This window comes from Rhodnius prolixus, unplaced genomic scaffold (assembly GCF_049639745.1).
Source record: "Rhodnius prolixus isolate KJV_2025 unplaced genomic scaffold, Rpr scaffold_1, whole genome shotgun sequence".
NCBI lineage: Eukaryota > Metazoa > Arthropoda > Insecta > Hemiptera > Reduviidae > Rhodnius > Rhodnius prolixus.
Genome location: NW_027411581.1, coordinates 61601105 through 61614384, shown reverse-complemented (window position 1 = coordinate 61614384; position 13280 = coordinate 61601105). Strand labels below are relative to the sequence as shown.

General features: G+C 32.0%; 1 protein-coding gene across 7 annotated transcripts in view; it reads left to right on the top strand.

The window, feature by feature from the left end:
• LOC141450766 (43 kDa receptor-associated protein of the synapse homolog) overlaps nt 1-10950 on the top strand; it is a 129435-nt gene extending 118485 nt beyond the window's left edge. For all 7 annotated transcript variants that reach the window (XM_074121554.1, XM_074121547.1, XM_074121589.1 and 4 more), the window contains 6 exons: nt 2352-2658; nt 7162-7362; nt 8312-8410; nt 8948-9139; nt 9220-9419; nt 9748-10950. In XM_074121554.1, coding sequence (XP_073977655.1) covers nt 2352-2658; nt 7162-7362; nt 8312-8410; nt 8948-9139; nt 9220-9419; nt 9748-9910 — 1162 coding nt within the window. In that variant the 3' untranslated portion in view covers nt 9911-10950. The remainder of the gene's footprint in view (nt 1-2351; nt 2659-7161; nt 7363-8311; nt 8411-8947; nt 9140-9219; nt 9420-9747) is intronic.
• Nucleotides 10951-13280: the final 2330 nt, after the last annotated feature.

Here is a 13280-nt window from a genome sequence, read left to right as displayed (position 1 = left end):
AAAAAAAACCACGTAGGTCCTACTGGCGAGCCCGTGCGTCAACCGAACCGGCGACTGTTCTACGCAATTTTGTTGAAAAAAACAAAATGTCTACAGTCTAGGTTTTACCATTCATTCCAAAAGCTCATCTAAACTAGTGCTATAGGTGCAGGTGGGGGCGCTAGGTAAACCGTTAATGACCAGCTAATGGTGAAAAGAGAATTAGCGAAGATTTATTTTCGAAAGTGACGATCTTTATTGCCTCTCTTAATTGTGATTACAAAGCTGAGAAATCATGCTCAGCTTATGTAGCTCATGCTAAATTTAAAGGAGATGTTACTTAAAATATCCACACCAAATTGTCACCAAATGATGAACCATTTATTTAATGTCCACTTCAAGATATGCATGCCTATCCTCATCGAGGAATTTTGTGAACTATCCAAATACACTCCAGGCCTAAACCGATATGACACTCTTCCTTACTTCCAATTTGACTGGCTCCACGCAATAGATTATTCGAATAATGTGCTCACTGATTTCTTTTCCCATGACAATGCCCTACCTAACAATATAAACAACACCAAACTCCTCTCAAAACTAGATCAGTATTACGCTAACGCCTACCTAATATTTACGGATGGTTCCAAAAACTCAAATGGGGTTGGTTGCTCGGTGTACGACTCCCAAAAAAACGATGGACAAATGTTCAAGCTTCATGAAATAGCCTCTGTATTCACTGTCGAAATGGTTGCCCTAAACAAGAGTTTAGCTTACGCGAATTCTCTGAGCGCGGATCAGGTGGTGATTCTATCTGACAGTAAAAGTGCACTCCAAAAAATCAAGCACCCCGGAACCAACGCATCCCATTTAACGTTAGAAACAAGGGAACTTTTAGAGGAGGTTACGTCAGCCAAGAAGGTAACCCTTATCTGGATTAAGGGGCACTCCGACTTAAAAGGGAACGAGTTGGCTGATGCCAAAGCGAAAGATGCGATAAACCTGCCACACCTTTCCATAAATTCAATAGTCCATTCAGACCTAAAAAAACACAAAAAAAATCTTGTTACAACATCTGGAACTCAGAATACATAAGCTCTCAGCAGTACAAGGGAAAATTCTACGCATCTATAGAGCCTAGAATCCCTACCAGACCGTGGTATCACCTTCATACTGAGGATAGACTCTTTTATGGAGTCATCTCCAGGTTAAGGTTCAACCATAATTATTCTCCACATCATCTTGGCAGAATTGGCATTAATATCGAATCAATCTGTCCCTGCGATAAGGAATCCATAGCGGATGCTAATCACATAATTCTAGCATGCTCACAATATACGCATGGTAGAGATATCCTTTGGCAACTTATCATTGAATCTAAATTTCCACTTCCGCCACATCTTTCCACAATTCTAAACCGCCAAACTAATGATCTATATGTAGAAATAGTCAAATTTATCAGAAACAACAACATAAAAATTTAATCTTTCCCCACCAATATTAACACCATATTAATATGGCTAATTTGTTAACCGCAAAAGGCCAAAAAAAAAAAAAAGATATGCATGAAATTACTTTCTTCAAACTTATAATTTCTTTTATTTTCATTGAATTCAGAGAAGATTCACTATAATAAAAGGACCTAGAGAAAAGCATTTGAGCAAGAGCCCATCTTTAAAGTAAATTCACTTAAAGCTGATAGTCTTAACCAACAGATAGTATCGGTAAGCTAAAATAAAAAAATCATTCAAGAAAGCAATTCATTTCATCTTCGGAAACGTTTAAGTGATAAGAACGTAATACCCTAAAATGACACAAAGGGCTCTTGAATTAAAAAAATAAATAAGTGTTGTGAATGTTCGTAGTCAGGTTACTGTCATGATTACAAAACATAAACTTGAAGATCCTGCGGTTTTTGTTTATAAGGTGGAATGTTCATTTACACTTTCTCAAATTTAAAAGCAATACTTCTTTTTGCACAGCATGCCCAAACGAAAATATGATAAAATTCCCAGCATTAGGGCGCGGCTGACAGCCTAAATAAAAACTTGTACGATGTCCAAGTTCTGTGAACCACAAGATATGCTCGGTGAAGATATATTATACAACGAGTTTTCTTCTTTTGCGCTAAATTCATTAAATTAACAGCTAGTTTCACGGTGTAGTTGATTATGTATGTGGAATGATGTCAAAGTTAAATTTCAGCTGTTCTTAAAATGTATTTTCCTAATTTCTCAATCTTACAAATAGGAAACACTATTTATTCGTGAATTCTTGTTCTTCCTCTATAATCCCAATCAAAGTTTTAGTTCTAACTTAGGGACTTTCCTTACTGTATAGTGCACACATCTGAGAAATCGTGATTATCACAGGGAAAGTATGGAACTGGCACACCGGCAGCTGAATTTGGCCGAAGAAGCAGACAGTCCAAATTTACGGGCAGAAGCTTACTTGAATTTGGCAAGAACTCATGAAAGGATGGGCGGTCTAGAAAGAGCTTTAGCATGTGCCAGACATTCTCTGTACAATGAATGTGACCAGTGCAGGACGGCTGGACTGGTGCAGATTACTGTGGCCAGTTTGCATCTTGAATTGGCTGTCTTCTATAAAGCTCTGCAAGCTTTCCAACAGGCTCACGCTATCGCCCATAGAATTCAGGATCCCGCTTTGGAACTTCAGGTTTGACAATGTTATTTATATATTTTTTTTTTTATATAAGGCGCGTCAGCATCTGAGGTTACTGGCCCCAAGGAGCTTTTTTCAGTCGGGCAATGTTTTCTCTCTTACAGACAACACTGTCTATAAGAGAGAAACAGTGTTAAACCGGACAGTGAGCTGTAAAAAGCCTCCTAGAGAGAGAAAATCTAAGGGCCAGCAGCTGGATTCGAAAAAGCCAATGCGCTAACCACATAGCTAATGCCTTCCCTAAATAATGTTATTACTAATTACTAGAAGTGGAAGTTTTAGAGAACAGTGGATGGTCCACAGTGCTGGATGATTACAGAATTTTTCATGTCACTCCATGTTTCTCCCGCTGGTTCATATGTGTATGTGTAAAGATATTGATTATTCTTATTAGATAAATATTTAATTTAGTTTCAGTACGCTGTACATATCCTTTTAGGTTTGCTCATTAATACGTTATTTAGAATTTACTTGAAGAAAAACGCCAGTATATGGAAGGTAGGTGCTAAATCCAGCGTAATCTCCAATTTTGCTCACATATGAAGATGAAACGAGAAGTTTATGATCAGGAAATAGCACAGTAACTTTTGGGATAATACGTTACAACAGCACGTTTAATTATATTCTCATTAAAATAAAATAAAAGAATCATTCTCCATAATCTTGTTCTTAATTAAATTATGCGGAAAAGAATGTTCGGAAATGGCCAGAGAGAGGGAGACTTTTTAACGAAACTTTTTTAGTAGATCTTCGTTTTACATAGTTGCCATTTGTGCTCCCTTCAACAGGCTTTCTTTGGGTTTTAAAAAGCTAGAGTATACTTTAAGCCGTACTTTTATACCTACATAAACATTGTAATCTTCATTAAGTATAAAAAAAAAGAAGTGTTTCACTGACCGAACAAACTCCTTCTCATTCTTTAAAGTTTTAAATCAGAAATCTTTTGCAAAAATTCTAACCTATTTTATAAACAATACAGTATTGCGCGCTTCCTACAACAAATCCCCAAGTGAATAAAACCTACGTAGATAGTGGTAGCTAGTAAGGTTATAAACCTAAAGCCAACCTAATTCTTTTGTTTAATCAACTCTGCTTTGGGCCGTTTAAGTAGTCTGGAATTAATGATACGTGATGTGATATGATTTCTCACCACCTGCTCTGCTCCTCTTTGTGTTCAAGAAGAATAGTCATGGATTTCCATACAAGAAAACCAAAAAAAATTTACAAACTACTTCCTTTTTTGATGCTCTTTGTGTAAAAATGAATGAGCACGAACTTTTAATGAATTTAGCCGAGTAAAACTCATCTGTATGCAACTACAGGCTAACTTACTTTGTGTAATTCGATTTGTAAAGGTGCCTCCATTTGTACCATAGTTATAGTTAACAGAGTAGCTTTATGTGTGTGTGACAGGTAATTTGTTATGTAGTTTTGCTATGTTCCTGGTAGTTTACAAAATTGTTGTCTTTATGAATAAAGTTCCGGATAAAGTTATCTTTTAAGGTTATCTTCATTCACGAAAACGGTGATAATTAATAATATTTATAAGTTTAAGTTTCATTATATAATAATACTACAATATCAACTGTTTAATAGCAACAATTTATATTGTAATGATGTTCAAACATATACTCGTATGTAATCCATACATTTATTTAACTAGATTTTCTTCCGAATTATACTTTCATTTTAGAAATTAGGTAGTCGAACAAACCGGTAATTTTTTTTAAAATATTTACATATTAAGAAGTGTATGCCCATAGAATGAGGGAATAATAAATTGCTCATTAAATATCGACCACACTGAACATAAATGTTTGATAATTACCATAATGCTATATTTTCAGCATTATAAAGTTATCTTGTGTTCTATATCGCTATAATTTGCCCATTCTCTCTCCAATTTGCTGCTGCCACTATACGATTCATTGGATGTAAATCCTTTAATGCTTTACACGCCGTTTTCAGTAAAATAATTGGTAAAACAATTTTGAATGTAATAACTAGAATGTAATAATAATATTATTATTATTATTATTTGTTAAAGGATTTGCCACAACTGAGCAAACAACTCTCCAGCACATCATTTATTAATCATCATTTGTTACCTGTCCTATCCATACATCTTTCTTCATGTGTTAAACCGCATCCATTCTATGCTTCTACTTTTTTTGCTGAAAACCTTTCATTACTTGTTTTGAGGATTCTTGGTTCATCTGTGATTACTATATCCATATCATTTTATCCTACTTCTGTTATTCTGTGAAGGATATTTCTTTATACGCATAAATCTTGTCAATTAAGTTTTCTTCTTCTTCTTTTTGCTCCTCTTCCTCTGGTCGGCCAGGATTTCGGGTTTCACTACATAAAATTTGATAATTCAACTAAGAAATTATAAATTAACTTTTTTATTATTTGTAATATTGGATTAAGTAATGCAATTGTCAGCGCCTTTTTTGCTTTTTCTTGGCCTCTTCCTTACTTAATGTCCATGAACTTGTAGACAAATCTAATTACTGGATTGAAAAAGATTTCTAGGGATTCATCTGTTTTTCATCATATATAATCATATAAACCTTTACATTAGGATTAACTTGAGATTTGCAATTCCAATTTCAAAACTTGATCATCTGCACATCATTTCCTGAAGTTCTCAATTTAGATTATTTTAGGTCTATTTCATTTTATGAAACTTTTTTATTTTCTTCTTCTTTGAAAAATTGTGTTTATTTATCTCTATACCTTTATCAAAACTTCGTAATCTTCCATTTTTTGAGCTAACCAAATCATTTCACAGGCTGTTTACCTGTTTTATAAAATCTATTTTCCCAGATTAAATTAAATTAAGCGTTCATATTTTTATATAGTTTCTTACACTAAAGAAATTGACTTGACGACATTGATTAAGTAGGAGTTCCTCTTCAGCAAAATGAGAAAACATTTTCTTAGTGTGCCCTGAAGAATTAAAAAATTAGCTCTTTGAGTTGTGTTGGTTTGAATAGCGAAGGTTCGTTTCTTTGGAAATAAAAATATCTATTTTTCTTACGTTTAGCCAGAGGTCTCTCTCTCTATATATATTATTTACTATCAGTCTATCAGTGGCAGGCACTACTTGATATTTAAAAGTGTCAGTCTAATTTCTCTACACAAAGCTTATGAACCAATTTCTGAAGATATATTAAAATGTTAAAAGGTCAAGATGAAAGAAAACGAAAAGAAAAAAAAAAGCGTGCTATGTGGGCTGGAATGGAATGGCCCAGCATTGCTGATCTCTAACCATCATGGTTTGATTAATTACATTTGGTGAATACCTAGGGTGTTCAGTGGGCGGCTAAGAGGGAGGGTTTGAAAAACAGGGATAGAAAGGCTTGTAAGTGCCTTTTAAAACATATTTTTTGGAAAAGGGATAAAATGAAAATGAACTAATTCTCAATTACAGGTTTTTCAAATAATTTGCAATCGTGAAGATGCTTTCAATGCACATAAGAAATGATAATTTCGACATATTTATTAAAGGGGACTGTTCAAGAATAATGATCGCTACAGCATCGACTTATCAAGTTATAAGTACTGTTTCCCTGCAAGTCTTTCAGTCATTCATAAGAGTTATAAATAATATCATTTAGCGCTAAGGTGATTAATAAATTAATAACATTTAGCTCTGAGTTGATTACTTTCTGACCCCTTTGTTTTCGAATAAATGATCAGTGCTTCAATTAAGTAACTTCCAATTCTGATTTTAATGAAGTACCCTTCTATTTTCCTTATAAATAAATATTTAATAACGTTCAAAGAATTTATATATTTATATTTACAAGGAAAAAAAAGATGGTACTTCGTTAAAATCAGAATTTCTTTAAAAGAATCCTCTATTCAAATAGTAATATTTTCCATCAAAAGTTGCAGCATCAATTAAAAAGAGATTCATTTGGTGACTAACATTAAGAAAACAAATAGTTAAGGGATCCCTCATTTAATGAATAGAAAAACCTGTTTATTTGTATCCTCCTTTAAGATGCTTATGAATGAAAGAGAAATCAACTTCGTGGTTGAATTACTTAGAGTTTAGAAAGTCTTAAATCCCAACTTCTATCATCCCTGTCGAGGCTTAGCCCAAGACATTTATTAGATTTTCCTTTTGGTATTGCCTCTATTCTATTATAGTATTGGCCTTGATTTTATTTTATTTCCATCCAACTGTAACATGGAAAATGAAAAGAAAAATATGAAATATCCTCAGCCTCGTGGATAAAATAAAATGGTTATTACATTAATAGTATTTTATTTATTAACTTCTTCACTATCTATTTACAGATACTTTTATCATTCTTTCTTTTCTTTGCTGTATTTCATTAACTCTTACACCCAAAATAAAAGGTTTATTACCTTTATTTAAAGAAAAATAATTAAAAGTACAGTGAATAAAATGATTTTGATAGAATAAAGTGTGACACTAATCATTGAATTTATATAGAATATATATACTCGTATGTATAGGTGTACGTAGGACTATCGGAACTATTTGGTCGTTTACAAGATGCTGATAAAGCTGCAAGATATGCTTCTAAAGCTTATGATCTTTCAAGAAATCTAGAAATGGGAGATCTTAATTCAAGATATCATAGAGCCGCATTGCTGCAAATGGCTACCGCCCTAAGAAAACAGGGTGAATTAGGAGATGCTCACGATTACTGTAGTGTTAGTATATTGGAAAATCTATTTACTTCATTACTGCATCATTTATTTTCCAAAAATATAAACATTTCTTAACAAAAAATTTTTTAAAAATCTTTTCTTGAACCAGAAAGTATTTATTTATTGTCTCATTTGACGTACAATTGACAACTCATTTTACTCATTTATCTCCGTTCACAGCTTAGCAGATACTCGTATCATAATTTTGTAGGCTGTGATGAGACATTCGCCTCCATGACCATTAGATTTCGTAATTATATACTTTTTGGGCAGATAGCCCTACGTGATAGAAAAGTACACTTACGATTGTATCTCTCAAAATCTGACTAAAATTAGCAAAACTTGTTGATGTAATCAGGTATTAAAAAAAGTATTTACCAAATAATATTCATTACATGATAAAACTTTTCATTGTGGCGTCTTAACGAATTCTAGATTAGGCTTTCTATTATTATTATTACTATTTTTTTTTTGGGCGCATCAACAGCTGAGGTTATTAGCGCCCGGAACTTTTTCCAGTGCACTGCCGGCCTCCGGACAGTGTTCTCTCGTTACAGACAACATTGACCATCACCGGACAGTGAGCTGTAAGAAGCTCCTAGGAAGAGAAAATCTAAGGGTCAGCAGCTGGATTCGAACCCGGCACCTCCGCGTGGGAGTCCAGTATGCTAACCTCATAGCTAATCCCTCCCTTCCCTCCCTTCCCTATTATTATTATTGTTATTGTTATTATCATATTATTTGTCTTTTGTTCACATGAACATTATAGGTATTTTATTTCTCATGTCAAGAGACTCTTGCCAACAAATAATTGCTTGTAAAATAAAAATTTGCTAATTTAACATTACCGCAAAATCAATAAGATGAAACTAGAAATAATTTTTTAATTGTAATTTTTAAAATTGAAAAAACAAATTACAATTTTTATTAATAACAGTTGTTTTTCCTGCAGGAAGCTACCAGATTATCGCTCGTGTCTGGAGATCAATGCACTTATGCCAAAAGCATCCGTATCATGGGTGATATTTATAGGAAAAAATCTGAAATAAGCGTAAGTCGTAAAAAAAATCATTAAAATTGACAAGCATTTTTCATAAGAACTTAAAACTAGGTTTTTAGACGAAAGAGATTTTTTCTAATAATCATCGTCTGCGGTTCTTTGGAGGTACTAAGAGCACAGTCTACTTTAATAATTACATAATTATCTTGATTAATCGTCAATTTAAAATAATTATTAAAATTATTGTTCAGCTTTTCAATTTATTAATGAGATTTAGCTTATACCTCGAACTGGCAATTACTGAAAGTCGTAGTTGAACAAAAAGTTGTCAGCAAATGGGCGGGTGTAGAATATTAATTTTTTTTTTTTAATTTAGACACCTTTTTCATTTAATAAAAACTTTTTAATGTAAAGTTACCACATGTACGATTAAACAGTTTAATTTTTTTGGTTTCCACTTGAAAATTACCTGTCTAAGAGAACAAATTAAAGGAAAATAAGAATAAGTCGATTTTCTCGTAGAAAGAATTAACGACATAATCATTACTGGTTAAGCTTCCACTTTTAAGGTATGTATCCTTGCGGCAGAACGCTTACCGTCAATATGAGAGTGCCATGACTACCGCTTCATCAATGGGCGACCGGTTATGTCAGATGGAAGCAATGGATGGAGCTGCCAGATGCCTTGAAGCGCTCAGATTACAACAGAAGATATGTAATTGTCGACCTTTAGAATTCAACACTCGCCTTCTGGAAGTAGCAATGGCTATTGGTGCAAAGGTGTGTAAAATGGTCGATTTTTTTTTTTTTTGATGAAATCAAAGCCTTATTATTAATTGTAATTTTGAAAAACATTTTAGCTGTTAATCAGGACTGTGCGTGTAAGATTGTGTCGTATATATCAGAGTCTTGGTGACGAAGAACACCAGGAGGAGCATGGCCGCGCCGCCCATCGACTTGAAGAGGAACTAGAGCTGCAATGCGGAGCATGTAACCTACCATTTGGTTATGATACTGACAGTTTGGAGGCATTACCCTGTGCCCATATACTTCATGCTAGGTGGGTACCAGCTGGTCTTAGGAAAAAAGATTTTTTTTTATTTTCTCTTATTCTGCTGTATAGTAAGGGAAACTATTAAATCGTTTAGATTTAGATTTTGTCTTTTTATCGGAAATATTTTTTTCGGGACAAGAAAAAGTTTTTAATTTGAAAAATCGGTTTTTTACGGAATGGTTTGTAATCATTAAAATGTTTGTTTGGTAAGAATTGGACTACCTGAAATACCATTTTATTTAATCGATTTTCTTTAACGTTTTAAATGTTCTAAATGTAAACACTTTTTAAATGAAATTCATTTCATTCTGGGTAATATTTGCTTTAATTTCAGGTGTGCTCATGAAATCCTACGCAGACGAGACAAGAAAAAAAAACGTGTTTGCCCTGATTGTGAAAGATCAGTTAGTTCTAGATTATATTTAAATTGTGATGATTCTCATCATTCAACTTTCAGTTTGGCAAGTTTATCATTACACGCTTCCAGCGCTGTCTAGCCAAAGTCTTCTGTTACCACCATCTTCTAGAGAGATGATACTCCATTATCTTATTTTTCAGCTCTCGAGTTAATTTTCTCCTTTGAAGGTGATATGGTAAAGTTTTTTCAAAATATTTTACTCTACAAAAATTGAAAAATGACTTGTAGAATATAATAGACGGAGGCAACAAATCGTATAAACGAAATTATTATTATTAATCATTATATCATAATTAATATAATTAATATCAAATTATTTGAGTAATAAACTCAAAAGCTTAATATAATAACTTTCATTCATGTTTTCTAACGTAATTCTTACTGGAAAATTAATATGACAATATTCTAAATTATTTTTGATACAAATGGCTTTATTTACTTTTGGCATTTATAGCAAAATAAATTCAAACAAAAAGTTAACCTCACCAGTTTTTTTTTTTTTTGACGAGAACGTTTAAAATTAAGAGTATTCATCGCAAAAAAGTAATAAATATTTATGCTGAGTTTAATTTTAATTCGTTGTATCTATTTAAATTTCTAAATTTTCAGCGTCAAAATCAATAGAATGCCAATTATGGTTGTACAGTCGAAACAAAGATAATTCGAATTTTTCGATAATTCAAACTCTAACTCAGCTGCTAACTTCGGTAAATCGAAAAAATTCAGTGTATTTAGATACGCTTGATAATTCGAAATCCTTTTCTTAACAACAGGGGGAGAGAAGGCTCTATAATTCGAACGAGGCCACCTTCCCCTCTTTATAATTCGAATTTTCCCTAGTAATGTTTACTTCTCATTTTCCGCTTATTGCCCATTTCCCTAGTAATGTTTTTAACTCCTTTCAGCCCAGTTTAACTTTCCAAAACAATCCTTATAAAACTGTCCTACCGGACAGTTTTAATTCTCTTTCTTAGTTTGTCAAGATGGGAAGTACGTCTCCCTTACTGTGTTCGACAAAAAAAAAAAAGATATCGCCAAAACTTTCAATATTCCACCATCAACGCTCTCCACAATTCTAAGTCACTTGACTAAGTCAAGCCACATTGTAACAAAAAACTGTTCTTCATTTTTTTAATTAGGTAGGTACATATGTATATTATTATTTATTGAAATGTTAATACATATGTAATTTTTTTGTTCTTTTTTGTCGTTTTCATTTTTTTCAGTTTTTTACTTGAGGCTATATATATCTAAAACTTAGGTAAGTTCATACGTATTTTCAATATACGTATGTACATACAATATACATAATAAAAACTCTTAATAATTCGAATTTTTTTCCCCCTTCTTGATAATTCGAAGTCTCGATAATTCGAATTTTTCTTGTAGTCCCTTGGATTTCGATTTATCGAGAGTCGACTGTAATAATCTTTCGAGCTTTCGAATGATTCAGTTTGTTGCGTTGCAAAATGTATTTGATTTGGGAAAATTTATTTTTTATGGAAGTTTCGTATTAAGAGCTATTCTGTATTGACTTCTCTTCTCTGTGTGATTTACTAGCTTTAATAGGAATTCAGAGTGTGAGAAAAATTGGTCACTACGTAAGAATTGTGATTACAAAAAAGCCGCGTAAGTGTTTCTAATACTTTTTATTTTTAGTTTCAATGCAAAGGCTAATTAAAAGGCACAAGTAAAATGGTCATTTTTACAAAGATAAATGAAGTAAAATAGACAGTTCTGTAGGTGATTGAAAGAATATTCAGCAAAGAGACTTGGAATATTTATCAAGAGGCAAAGGGGATTAGCTCTGTGGTTTACGATTTCTGAATTCCAACGTAGACATCCCGGGGGGGGGGTTCGAATCAAGCAGCTGGCCCTTAGATTTTTTTTTTTTTTCTTAATAGAAGCTTCTTCTAGCTCACTGTTCGGTTATGATTTGTCTTTAATGAGAAAACATTGTCCAGAGACCGGCAGTGCACAGAAAAAAAAAACTTCGGGCGCCAGTGACCTGAGATGTTGACGTGTCTTTTATACACACACACTTCAAAAAAAAAAAAACTTCTAGGACTGATTCGGTTCACATTTTCGTATTTTTTAAATAATTGTTCTGAATTTGGCGAATATCATGTGTGCGTTGCCACATCGCTACACTTTACAACAATAAATACAACTACTAATACAATATTGTTAAATAAAAAAAATCCATTATTTCTGAAAAATTATACAGAGGCGAACCATGTGTTAGATTAGAAAAAATAATTTGATAGCTTTTTAACACATTTTTCAAAATGAAAAAAATTATTGAATCGAAAAGTGTAGTTCTCTTTGTGCAGAAAGTGAAATATGAAAATTTTACCCAAAAAAAATGTAATGTGATATCTTGTGAGAAACCAAGTGTTTCTCCAAGTGAGTTAGTATAAATCTAAAAGAGAGCAAGCTTTAGATGAATTCATGTAATAGGAGACAAACCAAGTTCCTGTTGCTATTTACAATTAAAATATACACAATTTTTGTTTATAATATAATACATTGTTTTTTGTTTTTTGCCCTTGCATATCTGTAAATTTGTTGATTATTATTATAATACTTCATTAAATATTTTTTAAAAAAAGCACATCACGGGGCAAAACTAAAATTCGAGCCTCATAATAAATTATTTTTTTCGCATATTTTCTCCTTTATAGTTTATTATTTATATTGTCGAGTTTAACTTAAGCCTTTATGCTAAAAAAAAATTGTATAAATAATAAAAATAACATCGTTCTTATCATAAAATCATTTTGCAATCAATAAGTAGCAATTTTTTAGATGCCAATTATTATGCGTTATTATATCTTCTTTTTTTTCCTGGATGAAATTTCATTTCCAGCTTTTTTGAAGAGCTTTCAAATTAAAATTTAAAATAAAGTACTGCTCTTCAGTTTTTAGTGCACATTGTTAACAAAATATATATTCATAGAAAATCATTAGAGAAAAGATTAAATTAATTGCTCTCCTACAATCATTTTAAAGGAAAATATGTCTGAATGTGGTGTATATGTTGTGTATATAAAATAGATATTTTATAATAAATGTATAAATATAAACTAATTTTAATTGTATTAATAAGTAAACATTTAACATGGTAATTTTTAGAAATTTAACAGTACTTGTAACAGTGCAATGATATAAATAAAATGTTAATCACAATTTTATTGTAAATAAAATGGGCAATTTAAATGAATGCTAAAAACTAATAGATAATTATATGTACTCAATAAATATAAATACTTTACACAATTAGGAGGACGGAGTATATTTCGTTAAATTTATTTATTTATTTATTTATTTATTTTAAAATAAAAATCATATTTATCCTGGCTTCAAGACAAGTGATAAACTTAATAATAATAAAAATAATTGTTGAAGTGCCAAAGTTTGGATTTGCTCAAAGTACGAACATAAAAACA